The 21,383-nt window shown below is 42.0% G+C and overlaps 1 protein-coding gene across 11 annotated transcripts in view; it reads right to left on the bottom strand.

Moving 5' to 3' along the window:
* The window catches only part of MYO9A (myosin IXA), a 175,165-nt gene that overhangs the window by 55,788 nt on the left and 97,994 nt on the right, over nucleotides 1-21,383 (bottom strand). For all 11 annotated transcript variants that reach the window (XM_030281920.4, XM_030281923.4, XM_030281921.4 and 8 more), the window contains 2 exons: nucleotides 14,070-14,186; nucleotides 5,844-5,978 (listed from right to left, as the gene is read on the bottom strand). In XM_030281920.4, coding sequence (XP_030137780.4) covers nucleotides 5,844-5,978; nucleotides 14,070-14,186 — 252 coding nt within the window. The remainder of the gene's footprint in view (nucleotides 1-5,843; nucleotides 5,979-14,069; nucleotides 14,187-21,383) is intronic.

Genomic DNA, 21,383 nt, shown 5'->3' with positions numbered 1-21,383 from the left:
GACACAACTATAAATACTTAACCACATTCTCTATGGCTACATGATCTATAAATGGGTTTTTAAGGCCCCCTCTGTCCATGATAACATGAGGCAGTGCAGGGCAGCTGATGAGCTTTCCCTTGAAGCCAAGGTCCTCCTTGAGATGGTTGCCTTCCAGGTGACTATTTCAGCAGCTCCTCATCAAATGCCACATGAATTTGGTTTTATTCCGAGGCTGATGCTTCACCCACTGAGAAACTCCCCACTGCTGTATGTAGGCAGATTTGAATTTATTGGAATTTGGACTCTCCATCATGGAAGTGTATTAAACCAGTAGGTTCAGCCCAGAAAATCATGTGCCAGCTCCAAACCATCCATCTCTGAGCTCAAATCAGCTCCCTGAACTTCAGCAGTAACAGGGTTTTGATCATAAATGATAGTTTGCTCTCAAAATGGGCAGAATTAGGTTTGCATGGTTCAGCTGGCAGCACACATATTGCCATGATCCCATGGGCTCCCTTTGCAGGAGCATCTTCTTCCCAAGCTGCCCTTACACAGCCAGGAGAAGCACAGGCCTAACATTGCTGTGTGATCTGCTGGGGGATCAATTCCTTTAATTTCTTGTGATCAAAATAAAAGAGGAAAAGAAATATCTGCATCTGTTAGCACCTTGAAAGATGGATCAGAGTTAGGAGATGTGAAGGAACCTCCACAGTGGTCATGGTGAGGACCAGACTGGTCCTTGAGGCTGAACATCTCCCCCTTCCAGTCCCACTCCACACTCTTGTCAATGAATATACTCCCGATTCCAGTCCTGCCACAATAAGACCATTTTTGGGTTTGCTGAAGTATTTTGGAGGATTTTAAAGATGTCTTGCTCATCATCTTGCTTAAGAGGAGAGGTCACATTGCACAACTCTGTCCTATGAAAATCCACCAACAGAAACATAGAATGTTTTGCCTGGAAGAGACTTTAAAGATCTTCTGTTTCCAAGATCTCGTGGACACCTTCCACTAGGCCAGGGTGCTCCAAACCCTGTCTGACCTGGCCTTGGACACTTCCAGGGATGGGACAGCCACAGCTGCTCTGGGCAACCTCTGCCAGGGCCTCACCACCCTCACAGGGAAGAGTTTCTTCCCAGTAACCCATCTGACCCTGCACTCTGGCAGTGGGAAGCCATTGCCCCTTGTCCTGGCACTCCAAATCCTTCTTAAGCCATCACTAAATAAAATTTTTTTATCTCTGGCACAGTCTGTGCATTTATTTAGCCAATACATCTGAGTAGGAACCACAATCAGCAGAAAACATCATCTACCTGGAAAAAGGAAGGAACCAGCTCAGAGGAGAGGGAAAAAACCTCAAGGGATCATGGTGATTTTGGATAGGGATAATGGCACTGGGAACAAGGACCTGTGAATTGGAGAGTTACAGCAAGGAGCATGGGAGGAGGGATGGGCTTGCTAGATGCAGCACTTCTCTGCACTGGGAATTAATTAAAGGTTAGGAAATTCCATATGAGGAGAGTTGTAACTGGATGATCTTCCAGCTCAATCTACTCTATGGTATCAGAGGATATATAAATCATATAAGAGATTAAGATATATCCTGTTACATGTCACACATTATATATTATATTTATATAGTTACTGCTCATCATTTGGAGAGACCCAGACACAAGTGGGTGGCAAATGAAACCCCTCAGCCCCAGTCACACAACATCCATGGACTCAAGGACGCTGTAAGGACACAAGACAAAGTTCTGGGGGACTAACAATGGATCCCAAAATCACTGAGCTTTGAAAAGACCTCCCAGATCATCGAGTTCAACTTGTGCCTGATCCCCACCTCGTTACCAGCCCAAAGCACTGAGTGACATACCCAGGAGTGCCTGGTACACCTCCAGGGATGGGGGCTCCACCACCTCCTGGGCAGCTCCAGTGCCTGACCACCCTTTCCATGAAGAAATTCCTCCTGATGTCCAACCTGAATCCACCCCAGCACAGCTTGATCAGAGTTGTCCTTCATTTCACTAATGTGCTTTGAAATCCTCCTGCCCTGCAGATACCATTTAAGCAGCTCTCAGCATCCTGATTTTTATTAGTATAATTTATGTGCTCTAAGCATCATCCTCTTCCCCCAAACATGAGTTGCATTTGATGGCATTCTGCCAAATAATAAATCAATAACTTGTGCAGCTTGTTCTTTCTCCACGGGTCATGTGGCCTGCAGCTGGCCAACATTTCTCAAAGGACAGCCGCTCTCCCATCTCCAAGGAAAACAGAAATTTGAACCAAGCCTCCCAGGACTCAATGGTTGACTTCTGCTGGTTGGCTTTTGTCTTCAGAGGCAATAAAGAGGTGTTAACGCCTAACCAGTGATGAGATACAGAAAAAACCATAGCTGGGAGGAAAGGAAGAGTGTTCCAAGCATTAGGAGAGAGACACTTTTTCATAATTTATTTTAAATTTAAATAGTTTAGATTGATGCTCTTTAAAATTAATTCACTCACACATTAATTTCTAAGTGTAATATTTAAGTAAGAGATCTAAACTCATCTTAGAATGTCATGTTCCTGGGGGCTGTTCCATGTTCTGCTCCTCAGAATGATGAGGTGAAATTCAGAGGTGGTTGGAGGTAGTGACCAGACCTCCAAGACCATCAAATCACACCTCCAACCAAACACCACCATGATTTAGTCCAGGCTATTGGATTTCTCCACCTATTGCACAGGACCAGTAAACCCTACGGACCTCCCTAAATATTCACGGAGTTTTGGATGGCTGAGGAAACATTCCATAGGATGCATTATTCTTATGAAATTCAGTTTTTCGGTCTGAGCAGGCTGAGATTTGCTGGCTGGGACACCAAGCTCACCAGGGACTCCACCAGAAAATGGACTTCACTGAACACCTGAGCTCCTGCCAGTTGATTGTACTCCAAATTCTGTATTTTTTTCAGCCTCAACCTTGGCTATTTATGTATTTTTTTTAACAATAAAAGCATGCCCTTGAAACTGAGGTTTGGTGGGTAAGAAAAAGCTGGAGAAAGAGGCAGAAAAGAACTTTAATAGCAAGACCTGTGGGATGAGTCCTCAACCTTTGCAAAGCATCAGCTGAAACAGGGAGAGTGAGTGAGGTGGGAAGAACCAGATGAGCCTCAGCAGGGATGGGGGAAGACTGGTGAGGATGAAGATGACAAATTTTGGAGAATGGGACACAAAGAAATAAAAACTTGTATTCCTGGCCCTTAAACGGCCAAACACCTAGAAACTTAGAGGAAACTCAGATCATGGGTGGTATGGTACTGGTGACCTCCAAACAGCAATTATTTAGCGCAATGCCCTAAAAAAGCCCAAACGACAGAGCTGCTGTATTTTTGGGAGACATCAAGCTGAAGATCAAGGATGCCTTGGTGGTTGGTTGCAAACCACTGGAAATAGTGTCATCTTCAGACAGAAGGTTTAAAAAAAGATTCACCAGACACATTGTATTAGATTTCACCATGGGGGAAAAAGGGGAATAAAGGTTAAAATAATCCCATAGTTCTCCTAGAGGACTATGGTGAGTATTTGAGTTTCCATAACATCAACAACATGTCATGGTAACAATTCCATCATGACTAAATGCAGTTCTGGCAGAAATATTCTACTAGGATTTCAAGAAAAATCCTTAGTGACTATTTAATTTTGCCAATTATTTTTTTGGCAGAAGTGTCCAGGTATCTCAGAAATATCTCTTCAGCCTCCTGCAAGCTTTGGAGAGCTGAGGATTCAGAGAATGATCTATCCATTTCAAGTCCCTATCACCAAGACATGAAAGAAACCCTTATAAAGATACAAATACCTCAGATAAATTCACGTTTTGAACTAACAGAACTATTTTTGCTCCCCAGAAACACAATATAAACTCCCTGGTCCTCATTTGTAGACTCATGACCATCATTAAAAAACCTTTGGGCCAGCGAGGAACAAAGTACGTTCTGAAGACCCAAGATCTGAATATGAGTCCTTGAGTTTTCTTTCCATCTAATCCACTCCTCCATATGCAGCTGGAATTCCACGGAAAGTAAATGGTTAAACCACCTAATTCATTCACCCAAGGATCAGTGCTCGTGCAGCTGCACAGCTTACTTGTATTTATAGACTCAAGCTATGCCAAGATGTCTGAATTTTCTAGCAGCAGAGCTCGCAGCGCTCCAGCTGGGATCCAGGAGGATGACGTGCTCTGGCATTAAGAACTGGAATGGGCCCTTTGCAGTTTGATGGCTCCACAACTGCTCCTCATATCCATACAGCAAACACTGACTCCAGTGAGTTCACATGCCTGACAGATTTCCAGGAGAAAGCGAATTAGCTCTGAAGCTGCTCCAAGAAGAATTAGGGATGGCTGCACTTGGGACCTCTGTGCATCCCCCAGGCTTGGGGTGAGCCCTGACCTGCTAAGAAATCCCAGCCCAATAACAAGAATTTCCTCATGGATGATGACATTTTGGAGGAGGCTGCTGAAACCCCACCTCATGGAGGAATCATCTGTCTCCAGGTTTCAGGAAGAATCCTCCCTCCTTGAGTCTCCTAAGAAGTTTTTGGCAATGTTTATAAAAAAATCCAGCTGGTTGGGCTTTGTGATAGTATCAAAATTTGCATTTCTATGGGAAAAGAATCCAATTTTTGGAGAATATATTGAGTAGAGTACATCTGCATACAAAGGCCACTTAAAAACTGAAATTAAATGGCTTTGAGCAGCTCTGCTCTACCTTATTAATCAAAACCAAAGAGATTAAACAGAAACCATCAAACTCATGAACGAACACTTCCTAAGTGACCCACTCAGGGATATCACTTTTTTCTTTGAACATTCTCATATTCAAGGCAACATTTTCTTCTGAATTTTCCAATCTCTGAGAGCACTGCAAAAGCCCAAAACGAAACTATCAGGGTTTTTGGGAAGGGTTGGGTTAATTCTGTAATGATGATAAGGAGGGTTCCCCTTGGACTCCCCTAATAAGAATTTCACCTGGAGAGAGAGTATGCAGACTGGCGTGTAAAAAAAAAAAAAAAAAAAAAATCATTTTGAAGGGCTCTAACATATTTCCTGTGTTGTACAGTCTAATAATAATTGTCCATCCATGAAACAACACATGGATATTGAAAGAAACTTCCAGTTTTCTTGTCCTGCTTGCTGTTGAACAACAAATGGACAAACCTCCTCTCATCCATCTAAAACATCTTGTTTTACCTGCTGGATTGCAACCTCTGTTTTTGTTATCTCTCCTAAGTGCATTAATTTGAGGAAACAACAACCTGTCTTAACAAATGTAAAGCAAAGCTTAAAGTTCAGCCTTTTCTAATCTGCCAGGGCTACTGAAGGTCATAATGGTCTCAAGTCTGACTTTGGAGAACACATGACAGCGACATTTCTCCTCCCTCCCCACAAATCAACACTGGAAGGCAAAAAATCACTGGAAGATTGGGGTGGCTTTTTCACTAGATACCAAAAAAAAAAAAAACCAAAACTTTTACATGATATCAAATGGCACGGCAGCATGTCCAGGCAAAGGCAAGGATGGAATTGCTCATTCCTTGATAAGCCCTTTGAGCACATATCAAGGAGACAACAGAGCAGTGGTTAAGGTCTTCATGATGTTTTTGGAAGCTAAAATGTTTATTTTAAACCAGAAAATGTCTGTCTGGATTTTATTTTACAGGTGGAAGTTTGTCATATGGTCAATTAGAAGTTAAATTGGAATAATTCAGTGTACACTCCTTAAAAAAACAGAATTAAAGGGATAATTTCAGAACTTTATCAGGGCCACAAAGTCATATCAATATTCACTGGCATCAGAGAGTAAATATTTCTAGACTTACCTGCTCCAGTTTAAAGATGTGCTGGTTAAAGTAGTGCTGCAAGCGCTCGTTGGCAAAGTTAATGCAGAATTGTTCAAAACTATTGTTTTCATAGTCTTCAAACCCAAAAATATCAAGCACCCCAATGGATAAAGTCTGCAAGAAAAGTAAGAGTGAGGATTAGAATAAATTCACATAAAGTGGATTATTTGTACACAGTACATAATCAAAAGCACACAGACAGAATTAAATATACTTAATAGTAGGATTTTTACTGGAATTGTTGATATTGTGCCATCTGGAATCCAGAGAGACAACACATAACTTTAGATATGTGGACAAAAGGGCTTGTTCTAAGAGAAAAGCCATTTGAGAGGTGATTTTTTCCTTATTTACAAACAAATGGCCATCTTTGAAGAAACCTGCTCCTAGTTATTCTATTGGATTTAAGTATTGATATTCAGAAGAGAAAAATGGTTTGGAAAACAAAGGGATAGGCTTGGGAAACAAAGGCTTGCACCATGAAGACAACCCACGGGAACACACCTCCAAGGTGAGCGCATTGTCCAAGCAAACCCACTCCAGCTGCAAACCTCAAAAAGAAACTCCTACACATCAGAGCTTCCCATGGAAATAATCTTTAGTTCTCCTGGTGAAAACTGAAATAGTATCACAAATAAAGCATTCACCTTGTTTGTCAGATGCATCAGACAATGGACAGAGGTTTGGGAGCATCAAGTCACTCCTGCCTCACTGAAAGGGGGAAATTACCACAAAAATAATGCTGCTGAAAAAGGGAGTCCAAAGCCCTGACTAACACTTGGCCCTAACTGCTGGCCCAGCCGTGCCCATGTGATCTTCCCCTGTGACACCTGGCTGTGTCCACATGGCTCTTCTGTATTCCAGCACCTTTTTCCACCAGCTCCTGCCAGTTTGGGATGAGGGATATGGAGGGACACCTCTGCGCTCCTTTAGTTCATGGGCAAGAAAGGTGTAAAGAGGGATCCAGCCCATTTTTTTTTTGGAACCCATTGGCGCTTTGAACCCTACATTCTCTGTAAGGAACTTCCAGAAGTTCACAATAGGGACGTTTTTCTTTTATTAAATCCATAACCCATAGTATGAATTGCAGGACTGGTGAGCTACTGTTCTAAATAGCCTTTTCTTCCCCATCACTTTGATGATTTTTGTGAACCTCAGCCAAAAGCCCCAGGCTTTTCCCCAAATTGAAGAGCTAATGCCTGTTTGGTCTCTAATCTACAATAATCTCTTGAGATGCTCATCAGGATGTGGGTGCACCAAGGTTTCCTATGTTGGCAAAGCGAGATCAATGCTGCAGTGAATTCCCAGCTAGCTTTGCATCCTCCTGGCCCCCTCCTCTCCCCACACCAGCCAAGCAAGGAGAGGCAGTGGACCTCTGGCCAGGCATGTGTTGGCCTACAGGTGAGTGCAACCCATCACCTCCTGGCTCAGACTGTGCTTCCTACCCTTGATAGGAGCAGAAATGTGGAAACTTCTTCTTTGTGTAGGTATTGGTTTTCATAAAACTTGAGCCTTCTGCCTGTCAGACAGATTTGGGAAACCCAGAAGAGGGACATGGGGATGTGTCAGCAAATAAACCTCATTCACAGAGGGAGCTGGGGTAAAAACCAAGCTCAAGATACAGTTACTGCTGCAGCTTCCTTGGCTGTACACAACTGTTGTGTTAAACCCCTAAATCATAATAAATGTTAAAAACAAAACTCATACTGTGCCCACCCAGAAAAGCTGCTGTCATCAGAAAAAGAGTGAAGAGCCTGAAGGACACATTTGGGGAGAGCTCCACCAGCACCATGCTCTGGGATCCAGCCAAAGCCACCTCATGCAAATACTCTGTTCACCCATTACAAATAAATAACTAATAAGAGAGGTAAAAGCATTAGCACTGGTCAAATGAGCTAAACCTCAAATTGGGAGGAGAAATAAACCCTCCCCTCCACCTCAAAGGACCTGAGAGCTGCCAGGTGCCCTGTTTTTAGTTCTATTGGTGCTACCTGCACTTTGGATTTTCTAAGACTTTCTTGCTAAGACCAGCCTAACTTCACTGCCAGGAATATAAACCAGACTGTCCACAGGCCTCTCCACACTGCCTTTTGTCCATTTTCAACACATCACATAATGTGGGAGGAAAATATTCCTTCTGTGCCTGACTCCTGACCAGGGAACCACCTACGGCTGGAGCAGGCATGGCTGCCGTGGGCAGAGTGGCCACTCAGCTGTGAGTTGGAGCTTTGTCTGACCTGGACTCTGGCCACTGGGACAGGCGAAAACACAACAAAAAAAGCATTTAAGCACAAAATTAAGTCTTTAAACATTTTCCAAGAGCTCATTCACTACTTCATCTTTTGTCCAGGCTTTTCTCCCTATTCCAGGGCCAGACTGTCTCTACCTCCCTGATGGCCATGACAAGGATGAAGGTCCTTGGCCACTTTCTCAGAAGTTTGCATCACTTGCCAAAACACCCATAAGAAACAGCTCTTTGACCAGAAGATGGAAATTGGGAACCACTGGACCAAGGACTGAGCCTGGCAGAGAGATTCATGCTCACCCACTGCTTCCCGAGGTCGAGCATCTTCTCCTGCTTGTCCCAATGGATGTGGCAGCCCTTCTGTTCAACAGACAGAAATCTGCCTCATCCTTTTTTAAATACATCACAGAAGGAATTCTTAAACTCTCTGTATGATTTATGTATCATATCTATATTATCCATGGAAAAACTGATGATGGAAACAGGACAAAGTGACTTTTCCCATCTCCCTTCACATGACCCATGCAAATCCTGATCCCAACCATCCCACTGCTGTTCAAGTTCATCCCTACAACAGACAAGAGTTCAAAAAAATTCCCCTACATAAAAGTCTCTATTCCACCATATACAAACAATACTTGGAAGATAAAATGCTCACAGCTCCAGACTATTGATGGATTTACTGACACCAGCTCTCAAAAGCATTGTGTTGGCACCCTATGGAAATAGTTAAGCCCCTACCATGAGTGAAGACCTTAATCTGAAAAAGGTCTTTAAGCTCTCACAAACTTAATTTAATATGAAACAACTGAGCACAAAAACCATCTCCCTTTTTTTCCAATCCCAGTTCATTTACTGTATTGAAATTGCTACCAAATATATTTCAATGTGGGCATGAAAATACACTTTTAAAGCAAAACAGAAGAGTCATATACAGCAAAAAATAGCCCTGTGAGTTATAAAATAATCTTATAGAAATATTATATTTTAAATCTGTATTTTTGTAATTTTTTATCTGACACCTAAAATTAAACACACACAGAACTATAAAAATAATCTCCATTTCACAAAACCACTGCAGGTATCAAACCACATGTCCAGGAGGAGGATGGTTAATTCTGCCATGGTTGTTACACAGAGTAAACCAGCATTTTTTCTCACATCCCTGTGTTTGTAACTACCAAACTCCTCCAGAATACAGATTTTAAATTGTGTGCTTTTTTGCAGAGTTTCACGTCAGAGAAATCTGGACAGAGCTCTGCAGAGAAATAGTCGTTTGTCCTCTGCCACAATGCCCCCAAAAGAATGAGGCCAATGGATGCCACTTGGGAAAACTTTAAAACCTGAGATATTTGGAATTTATGGCTCTTTTTCAACTCTCTGTGATAAAGCAGCACAAATGCGTACAGTCAGTTATTGTAAGGTGAAAAAACAAAATTTCCAGTGACATATACAGGAATTAATTTTGCTAACCTGCCTGTAAAAAGTGTGTAATCTGGGTGGGTTTAGGATGAAATTTGCACCACAATATATTTAAAAAGAAAATCAAAGGAGTTTAACATTTAGAAATCTTTTAAGTCTTCAGCTTCAAATCGATCCTTTGAATAGGTGCTATGAGGAAATCACATGAAGATAATTTAGACCTTGACTCACCAAGTCTAGTCTGTGTGTTAATGCTGTCTCTTTATCAAAACTAACATATAAAATTAAAAAGTGTGACTGTATTAATTAGCATATCAAAATTCCTGTGATTAAAAGTGCAGGTCTGTAATGATTTTTAAAATTTGGGTGAACCCTGGGTCAGTGAGCACTTTCTGCTTGAGATGATGAAAAATGAACTCATGCTTTTCTTAAAATGTCTCAGCCATGACATTTAAACCCAGAGCATGAGTTTTAAGGGCTTTTGGCAAATGATGGCCCTGCAGCTCTGAGCTCTGCAGTTCCCAAAGTGCCAATAAATAGGGATCACTGGAGCTGATTTATGTTGCCCCAAATACACGCTGGTGATGTAATTCCACCACGGAGGTACATTTTGGCAATCTCAAATAGGTTTGCTTCAAATTCAGGGTAAAAATCTTGTTTATTACTATTTTCAATTTTTTATCTCTTTTCATTTTAGCAATTTCTTTTCATTTACAATATTCCAAAGCAAATACTGCAAAAAATCCCTCCCCAAAACAACCCCAAAATCCATAACCACTTCATCTGAAAGGATCCCTCCAACCTACATCACCCCAATACACATGATGACCTATTATATAAAGTGAAACATGGTGATTTGCTACAAACTTGGAAGCTGGGACCTAAAATTAATGAACTGATGCACAATAAACATACTTCATGTTTAGCAATTCTTCCTCTTCTTCAGGTCAAAAAGCCAAGAATTAACTGGTTGGTTGAATTTAAATGAATTTTCTTCATGGCCATGAGTTCTTCATGTGTTCAACCACAGATTTTTCTTCATGGCCATTAATTTAATTTTCTTCACAGCCACGAGTTCACCAACATCCCCACATATACAGCACGTCATCTGAGAATGGTAGCAGGGTGATTTGGGAACAAATTAAGACACTTTCACAAGAACCAAATGGGGAAAGATTAAAAACACCCTTGGAAATGCCTTTTGATCCACCATGATCTCCACTCTATCATGTTTTAGGAGGTGAGATGGACTTCTAGCAATACCTAACCTGATTTATGAAAGGGGAATTCAATAAGAGGCTCTGGGAGGTTTAGTAATCTTGTTCTCAAGAGAAGGAAAAATCTCCAACCTCATTAATAAAGGTCAAATTTCAGGCAGTTTGTAGGGAGTCATGAGAACATAAAAGGAACTAAAAGGAATTGAGAGAAGATGAAGGAAAAGGGAGTCGGAGCAAATCCGACCCATGGCAGCTCTGCCATTACCATAAACCAGGAGGTATCAAATAACGTATTCACAGCTTGGGTCAGAAATAATATCCTAGAAATCCTGTCACCAAGCAAGATAAGCCAAATCCCACTGTGTTTTCCCAAAATATTTCACTGTGCATTTAACTAAATTCGGATATCAAAGGTCTGATTTACATCTTCCAAATATTTGCTGGACAATATGGAAGAACAACGGCCAAGTGTTTATTTTTCTTTGCCCAGCTTCATCTTTTGATCCTCTCCTAACTGCTGATATTAAATAAACACATATTGGGATCTGAAAATTATCTCAGTTCCCATTGTCCCACTAAAATCGAATCTACACTGATGAAGAGAGAAACTTCTGTATTAATTTTTCTCCTCAACTTCTCCCACACACACTCTAAATTGAGAAGGCTTTGAGTCTTGTGTTACCTTTGCATAATGTGATTATTATAAAAGAAAGCTCTGTGCCCCAAATCCATCATACGACACTTTCTGAACCTTCCAAACCTGCAGGATTGTTTCAAAATGTATATTAAAAGTCAGAGGAATATCAGTGTCAAGCATGGGCTGGGATTAATTCAGGACATTTGCCGCAGGGTGAGTCACATATTATTCACCCATTGCACACTCAGGAGTTTCTGAGGTGCAAGGCTGTATTTTGCTCTCATGAATCAGAGACTTGGTGTGTTTTAAGATATTTTTTTGGCTGGTATATGCCAGCAAGGAGATGTCGTCCATGTGCCAAGGTCTTGCCTTGCAGCAAGGATGTACTCCCAGGGCTTGGAGATGCCACTGCTCCCCGTCCACCTCCCAGTCACCCAGCTGGTGCTGCCCAACCTCAAAATAACATATGGGAAGCTAAGGAGAACCTGCATCCTCATCTGGGGTTTCTCCAAGAAAGAGCTGAAAAGGAATTCAGGAGGAGTGGGAGGTGGTAGGAAAAACCAGATCAGTCCTTGGCTCCCTTTCTCCACAGTGGTGATTCTTGGGTGGTGCCTCAATGGCAGCTGCAGAGCCCAGGATGCCCTCGGGCACTTGTTGGCAGCAGTGTTATTCCTCAAGGGCAAAGGAGCAGCTATTCCCAGCCCTGCCCATGCCAGGGAGACATTTTTCCTTCCTCTGTGCTGAAACAACCCAAGTCAGGGACTAAAAATAGGGCTGAGGAGGCACTCGAGGGAAAATTGGCTGTCGATGTTTAACGAAGCTGCTCTGAAATGCACATAAATCTCTTCTTTGCCATCTCCACCCCTAAAATGGGGAGGGATTTGTGCATTTTCATGATTTCTGGGGGGTTTGTGGGAATCAATCCAATTCATAGAGGACTCTGAAGACAAACTGAACTACGTGCCTAGAGCAGCAGATTATTTCCTGGTATTTTGTGCACTGCCTTTCTGCTTCAGAAACTCTGGCCCAAGTACAGTCCAGGATTGCCTCCCTCGATCTGGGTACGAGCACATTCTGCAGCTCCAGGTCCTGGGCATTTGCCAGCATGGGTGGATCTGTTCTGGCACAGGGGCAACACCACTCCCAGCTCCTGGCGCCTGCTGCCTGACCTGGATATTACCATTTTGATTTGGGGCAAAACAAAAAGGGCCAGAAACCTGTCAATTGTGAATTCATGAGATGATACCCAGAGGTGGGCAAGGGGAAAGATGGTTACACTCCATGGGAGTCTTGGCTGGAGGAAGTAGAGAGTTAATGTACAGCAATGTTGGAAAAAAATGCAGGAATTTGGGCTGCTCTGGCTCTTACCTGCTGAGATTTGAGGTTGGAACAAAAGTTTAATTGCCCATAAACAGCTACCGTGGTGCTTCACTTTCACAGCCATGCTGACTAAGCATACAAAAATGCCCTAGACTGATTTGTATTTAAATATTACAGAACAGATAATAATTTTAAAGAATCATTGGGTCATTAATAAAAAATAATTAGCATTTGAGATGCATTTCCTTGTCAAAACAAATCCACTTTTCTGCTTCACCAAATATGTAAACAGTGTGGTTTGTTTTTTCCTGACAACCCAGACAAAACTTTTGATTACTTGGAAAAAAATCAGGAAAGAACACAACATTTCTGGTAAAATATTAAACAGAGGGAGAGGCAGCATGTGCAGTCAGAAGGCTCATTGGATGTTATCACTGTAACAACCCTTCTTTGTCAGAAAAGCATATAAGCAGATTTCATAGGCATGTTTTTATTTCCAGTCCACAATTACACTCCACAACCTTTTTTTGGAATTAAATAAAGGAGTGACCACATTGAGAGCCTCTGCAACTTCAGTCCTATGGCAAAATCCAAATGTCAGTGCTCAGCAAAAATCCTCCTTTTGGCAGCTGTGACTTTAGTTTGGATGCACAACCCCTCAAAAAACCCCACATGCTGCTGGACCATGTCCCAGATTCCCAAGGCAAGGGTAGCTGGAGAGCTGGAAGTGCCTGTGTGCATGGACACGGATTTTGGGGTCAGTATCCCTCAGCCATGAGGAGTGTGGATCAGTACACGAGAGGGTTAGAGAGGATGTCCAGGGTCACAACATGCATGTCCTGCTATTTCAGGACACTTCATGTCATTCCTTCCATCAATTCTTTGGGAAGGTGGTGCAGCATCCCACCAGCTTCACTATTCCCATCATGACTCTTTTCTTTAAATTCATTTTCCTACTGTACTACCTCAATACCTACAGTCACCCACCTTGTTGATAATTTCATCAGGGAGCAACTTCACCAAATGCATTAGCAAGAATTCCCTTTTTTCCCCTCTGAATTATACATAGTCCTCTACTTTTACACATAAGGAGGAAAATATTTGCCATTGCTCCTGGAGTGGGTGGGGGAATTGGCTTTTGTGGCTACAACAAAATCTTTTCCCTGGTTGCTTTGAGCTTATAGTATTTAAGGTGCTTTATTCTTCTCTGTTCAGCAAGCACCACTTAGAATAATGATGTACTCAGTTATGATCCGAGGAAAAATTAACTTCATGTTAAGCAACATGCCTGGGTAATGTTTTATCACTCAGTTACCTATTTTAAAGACCCAAGAGAGGAGCCAAAAGAGCTGGTGAGGTGTTACCTTGGTGCTTTCCTCCATGTCCTTGGAGTTGAGGAGCGCGTGGTTGATCCTGAACACGATCCAGTCAAACAGGGCGCTGTACAACGACTTGGCCATGGAATTCCGCACAGTCACAGCCTGAAATAGAAAAGAAAAAAGGTGATTGGAAATTATTCTTGCTCTGCACTAAAATGGCTTTTGCTTCTCAAGCTCCCACATCCAATGTCCATATTTTTCCCTTGCCAAAACTTTTGTCTGCTATTTTATTTTATGCCACACATGTCAATGGTCCTAACAGCACAGGGAACTGGGTGTAATCCCAGGGCTGTGGATGCGCCCCTGACTTTGGCTGGGTTTCTTTATTGCATTCAAGTGGATGATACATGAGATCACACGACAAATCCCATCACTGGTGGTGAAAGGAAAGGAAATAAATACATACACTAAATATAAATATAATAAATTTGCCAAGACCCTTGAAAAGTGTCCTGGGGGAGAAGGAAAGAGAAGGGTGGATATTGCACAGGAGCGACAGCGAGCAATGTGAAAGCTCAGGCCAGGACAGGCAGTGCCTGGCACCAGCAGAAGGGTTACAAAAGTGGAGGCTAAAAACCTCTTTGGTAAATCTAACAGTTTCTGAAAACTTGAAGTTTTTCAGGTACCACCAGCAGAAGCTACAAATCATGGCAGGCAGGTTCAGTGCTCCTCCAGCAGCTCTCCCAGAGAGAGGAATAACAGCGCTGAGGAAGGGTCATCCCCACCACAGCTGGGATCAAAGAGATTCTGCCTGATGGGATGAAAGCTGAGATCAAAGGAAGATCCCTGAGCTTTTGGACAGGCACCTATATAGAGACCCAGAAAGCAGGAATTTCTATTTAAAGGTTATTTTTGTTCTTGCTGCTTGGGATTCTTCCTTGGTTTCAATTATCACCTCGAGAAGAGCTTTGGTACACATTAATCACCTAAAAACTTATGGCACTAGCCATGACTGTTACATTTGGTTCATTTTAGCCACTGCAGAAGAATAAAAGAGGAACCAGAAGACTCCCATGTAATTATTTCAATTAAACCTTGAACCATAACAAATCAGTGGCTTGTCAAACATTGCCTTGAAATCCTTCTCACCAATGCTCCCTTCGAGGAACATCATCTGAGCAGCCTCATGTCATTGACCCCAAGTGAAGGAATAAAGCTCATGTAGCATCATTTATCTTCTATCAGCTTACTCCCACCTCTTTTTCCCTTGATTTTTGGAGATAACAGCATTTAGCGTGACCACAAGCCGTTCTGCCAATGTCTTGCTCTTAAAATGCTATTAAGCACATGGTCCCACTTCCTCTCCCTGTCCAGCTGGAATAAGAGAAGGGATTAACACAGTCCACGCCAGGGGAGGTTTAGGCTGGATGTTAGGAAAAATTTATTCATGGAAAGGGCTGTCAGGCATTGGAACAGCTGCCCATAGCAGGGGTGGAGTCCCCCATCCCTGGAGGGATTTAACAGACGTGTGGATGTGGAACTTGGGGACGTGGGTTAGTGGTGGCCTTAGCACTGCTGGGGGATGGTTGGGCTGGATGAGCTCATAGGGCTTTTCCCACCTGAACAATTCCATGGTTCTGTAAATGAGGATGCTCACAGCCTTTGTACACTGCTAACTATAAAGTGGTAGCAATAAAAAGTGACATCTCAAGGTAACTACAAAATATGGCCATAATTAGCAAGGAATTCCTCACCCAAAAAACAACCAAAAACATGTGCGCAACACAAATAGGTGAGCAACAGGACCAAGAGGATTTTGGTGCAGCTCAGACCAAAACAGCGCTTTTAAAGAGTGAGCTCTTGAAATGCTTGAGGGCAACAAGGGCTGGAAAGCAGCCGGCATTTCAAACACAAAGAGCTCCAGTTCTCACTAACTGCTTTTTCTTCCCTTTACAGATGAAAAGGGTTTGGGGTGGGTTTTTTGGCTGTTTTTATTAAAAGCGACACAGGTTGTTTGGGTGGGGGAGGTTGCTATCTAATTTTTTAAAAATTTACTCAAATGTGAGAGAATATCTCAGTGATTAATAGAAAATTCAAGGCTCCATCTACACTTTTTTCATTAAGCTGGAAGACAATCAGTGCCACTGTCACACCAGAAAAATCAGCCTCTAGGGAAAGACAAAGGCCAAGATCCAGGAATGCCTCTCACTGCCCTAATGCTTTGTCCTGGCATAAACCAGCCCAATTAATTGCTCCAACGTGCAATTAAAAAGCCAAAAAGAACATAGTTGTTTCTCCTACAGCATCATATATGGGTTTATGTTGCAACACTTTTCATTACCTTTTATTAGAGGCTACAGGGATGTGCAGGACTTCACCCCTGAATGTCCTTGTTTTTTAGTTTGTTTTTTTTTTTTTCCAAAATAAACTAGTGTATAATTAAGCCTGCACTACTCCAGTGCTGAGGAATGCTGGGAGTGTGACTGCCACGAGTCTCCTGAATTGTCAGACTGGGAAGTTTCCCTGACACCAGCACTGCGCAGTTTCCTCCAGAATGTGCAGGGTGGGGGATGAGCCACTACTCTGATTCCCAAAGTGGTCTCAGCTACGTGAAAAGCTGGGAAGCCCATGAAAAGGTGATTTCCTTGCTATGCTTGGGTCCCACAATCAGTGGTCCAGATCCCAAAGTGTTCAACAGCTACTTTTAGAAGAGATGGTTTAATACTAAGCTGGTAGGAAACTCCTGGCAAAGCAACATATTGACAACACAGGGTGGATGGAGCACTTTGTCTTCATCCATTTAAAAAATACCTGCACTGAAATGAACCTATTTTAAATTACTCAAGGTTTAGGGGGGCCTGCCTTTATTTGAATTTTTTATTTCATTTCAATAAAGTATTTACTTTTTACAATAGAGTTCCACTGATGTCACATTTTAAATATAGCCCCTCACTATGCTAAACAGATTACAAAACTATACAATCTGGAGACCATCAGGGAATATTATTTCTTTTCAAATTCAGGAGCTGCAGCAGAGCATTTAAAATAAGGTTTTATGCTTTATTTAATAAGAAATCATTTATTTCTGTAGTATCCTACATAAATTAATTCTAGTCTCTGAACTACATCCCATACATCACATACAGCTTGTCTTCAGGTCAACACCTACAGCTTCTGGTCTCTTCTTCAAGTCTCCTTACGTGACATTTAGGCAGATCTGGAACATGGTTATGCTCATCAAACCATTTTATTTCCCTCACAAAGCAAAATAAAAATAGCTGCTGCAATGCCAAAACAAATCTCTGGGGATCAAAGGGAGTAGGACATGTTGCACCCACACAAAAATATTGCTGATTCCAAACTGAGACAGATTAAACACGCTTTGACTCAGCAGGTCAGGAAATAAGCTACAGACAAGGTTTTAATCAATACTTTCCTGCTTATCAAGCTAGAAAGGATCTATGTATTATTTATTATATGCCAGAAACTCCACTTGTTCGGTTGGCCAACTTTTGTTAAGATCCTGAGATAACATATTTCAGTTTTTTGTATAATTTCATTGCCAAATCAATGGTACTGAAAGTTGTCATGATCAGCATTGGATTCAGGCCACCTTAAAAACAGATAAACTTCTGGAAACATCTTCTGTTAAAAGGAACAAGGGGAAGACAGGCTTAAGAATTAAAATCTGCTTTTGAAGTGCTTTGGAACAAGGACTTACAGTTCCAGCAGCAGCAGCCTGTGTTTTAGAGGCTGGAAAAGATGTAATCTCAGGAACCCAAATTTGCTCAAATTAAAAGTCTCTGTAAAACACATTTGTACACACAGAGGAGATTCTTAAGAACTGAGATTACAAAGTCACTAAATATATTTAAGTAAATCTGTCTGCTGCCATCCCACAGCACCCCCTGCTCCAGGCAGGATCCCTCACTCCTGCCCTTCTGCACTCAGCTGAGGGCTGAAATTTCAAGCTGGATTTTTAAAAAATATTTGTTGGTACCCAGAAAATCCAGGGAAAACAGGTGGGTTAAAATCCCCATCAAGTTTATAAAGTGAAAACTACAAGAAAGACATTGTGGGGCTTGAGCCAGAGATGGAAACAGAGCTGGGAAAGGGTCTGGAGCACCAGGAGCAGCTGAGGGAGCTGGAAAGGGGCTCAGCCTGGAGAAAAGGAGGCTCAGGGGGGACCTTCTGGATCTGCACAACTCTGACAGGAGGGGACAGCCAGGTGGGGCGAGTCGGGCTCTGATCCCAGGGAACAGGGACAGGACAAGGTATAGCCTCAGTCTGTGTCAGAGGAGGCTCAGTGGCCAGGCACTGGCACAGGCTGCTCAGGGAAATGGTGAAGACTCCATCCCTGAAGGAATTTAAAAGCTGTGTGGATTATAGCACCTGGGGTGCATTATAGCATTGATTCCATGATTCCAAGATGCTCAGCTAACCTTTTACAGATATTTTCACATGATTTTGCTGGAAGTTCCCTGCATGCTCGTTATTAGATTCAGTGTTTTTACTGCTGACTAACCTAACACACAAGCAAGAGCAGCAATAGTTCAATTTGAACAAAACCTCAAATATTTTACATCTTTCAGACTAAGGGGAATAAACAAAGCACAGAGAACAGAGGGTGGGTGAAAGCAACTGCTGAAGGACTTTGAAAGGCAAAGAGCAAAAACTGCAACAACATCCCTGGATGTCCCAGGGAGAAGAAAGTAAAGAGATCCCACTGATTTGGACTTGATGATCCTCGTGGCCTCTTTCAACTCAGGATATTCTCTGAGGACAAAGCCATCAAGATGCTGCTGGAAACTCTGCAGTTTTATTCACACCCTTCCATAATCAAGAGGAACATTTTCTGGAGTGTGGACCCTAGTAACCACAGCAAGATCCAGAGTGGGACTGAAATTCAAGAGACAGTCCCTCTTAATTATTCCATCAAACCAACCCAACCATGGAGAGTATCTGGAAAGGCAACTGGCTTTAAGCATTTTTGACCCAAACAAATTGATGGATGAAGGGCTTTTGGAATCAATAAACATTTTCTCTTTTTGTTTCAAAAGAGCCAGACTAAAATGAAGTACTGTTTCTGTTCAGGGCATTGCTCGACACAAAATCAAAAAAAAAAAAGGACCAAAACAAAGCAAAGCTCATCATTTTTGCATCACTTAGGAAGAGCAGGGTATTGGTACACTAAGCAATTCTGAGTAAGAATCATTCCAAAGTGGTATTTATGAGACAGTTAGAGGTCTCTAAAGACTTCAAACATCCCAGCTCATTGAGAGGCTTGTCCATCTTCCCTCATAACTAATGTGGAGGACAGCATAGACTGATCCAGGACAGAGGAAGAAGGTGGTGGATGGATACTTGAGTTTGGGCAGCTCTTATGATCATCAAAACACAACTTAATATTACATTTGTACAGCCATTTGTATATCTGAGTTTGCCTAGGAGGGTTTCTGAGCCTCACTCCATCACTGAAACTTCTGGAGTGCAGCCAGCACCACATGCTGCTTTCTAGAAAAACAAGACAGAAAAACCCAAACCCATTTTTCATAGAAAAGATGCCCTTTTTACACACACATATTAGACATCACTATCTGTTTTGGGCCACTACTATGAAAAAGGCACCTCAGGAAGGGCAAGGTGCTCAGAGCTGGGGTTTAGACCCCAGACCATGAGCAGAGACTTGGTTAATGAGAAGTGGATTTAAGTACAACTGGAAAGTGAGTGCGAGCACCAAAAACAACTTAAAGCTCTAATGAGGATTAAACACCCGTGGAGTTTATTGACCATGACAAACACTTATCCCAACTCTCAGCATTATGCAAAACTAGGAAGCACCCATAAAGATGTGCTGACAGACTCAGCTGGTCAACACAACATTATTGCACCTTCAATTCTGATCAACACAACATTGTTACATTATTAAATCCGGTTTTTCAATGGGGACATCACAGACATGGGGGCAAGGTCAGTGCACCCACTCCAGATTTTCGATAAGCTACGAGAACTTGAAAAGTTGATATTTAAATGCCATTTTTCAAGCACAGCTTGGGAATATTCCTTGGACCTAGAAGAAAAGACTTTTTAGAAGGCGGCCTGACTTGTTAGCCCCAAAGGCAGCTGTGCTTTGCTGTACAGTTCACAAGACTTCCTGCATAGCTGGTCATGGTCCTTTTTACCTGCAGTTTTCCAGCATTTTCCCAGGAGACTGCATGTGTGCATCCCATTATAGATACTGTTGACGTTATTTGTCCACAGTGGATAAACACATTGCCAGCACCAGCATTCCCTACCAATGCAGAACTCCCACCCATCCCCAAAAATATGGCTTTACAAGCAATACTCCTTGTAATTTTCCCCAAGAACCTGCAATAGCTCCAAAAATTGATTTGTTAAAATAGGAATGATGCTGATACTGCCATAGGAGCTACCTATGGATTCATTCTCTCCTGGTGACCCCCCCAACTCTTCCGGAACATGTGCAGCTGTTTCCTGCCCTCCAGGAGGAAAACAAGCAACACATTCCCCTTTCAGACACTTATCAACAAATACTGAACAATTACAGTCATTCCAAGATGACAAGAAATGTTTCTTTCCAGGTGTAAAGTTTGCAGGATTTGGTGTAAAACATAAAGAAAAGGTGTTCAATTACTTAAGTAAAGTTGAGCAACACAAAATACATTTTCTTCTGCTGGCGAGAAGAAACAGAGATTCCTCTTCAGGAAATCAGATCTGAACACAGGAAGAGAGGAAATAACCCCTTTTCCCTTAGGGCCTTTGATGGGCTTCCTATAATTTCTATACAAGGATGAAAGGTGCTTCCAATGAAATGTTTGGGGAAAAAAAAGTGGCAGTAGAATTTTTCCTCTTCAGGAAATCACTCAAAAAATCAAATCTGGATATGTGGTTTTAGTGGCTCTGTGGAAGCTTCATTTGTTTGCTTTTCTTTTAATACGTGGAGTAGGTTTTCAGCATGTTCTCTGATTAATCAATTGGTGTTTCTGCTCACAGGGATTTGGCACTAAATGCCAGAAACCTGTTGATATCCTACCACAGAAATTATTTAGTGAGCTATTATCATAAACAGGATTAGATGTTCATTATCATTTGATGTTTGGTTTGAAATCCTTATCAGCCATTCCCATTTCCCCCCCATTTATTCTCTAAGGTAAAATTTGGGCTTCATAATTACATTGGTACTTATTGTAACACAAATTTCTCATTCCAATATGGCTCAGAGGAAAAAAAACACATTTTATAACCTACTGAATTTTACCCATGGTATTTACCTAGGCTTTTCAGACTAAAATCTCTCTCCTTCTGTCACTTCTGTGGGTTTAAATGACATATTTAATT

Source organism: Taeniopygia guttata, chromosome 10, assembly GCF_048771995.1.
Source record: "Taeniopygia guttata chromosome 10, bTaeGut7.mat, whole genome shotgun sequence".
NCBI lineage: Eukaryota > Metazoa > Chordata > Aves > Passeriformes > Estrildidae > Taeniopygia > Taeniopygia guttata.
Note: the sequence above shows the minus strand (reverse complement) of the source record. Positions and strands in the feature narration are given on the sequence as shown.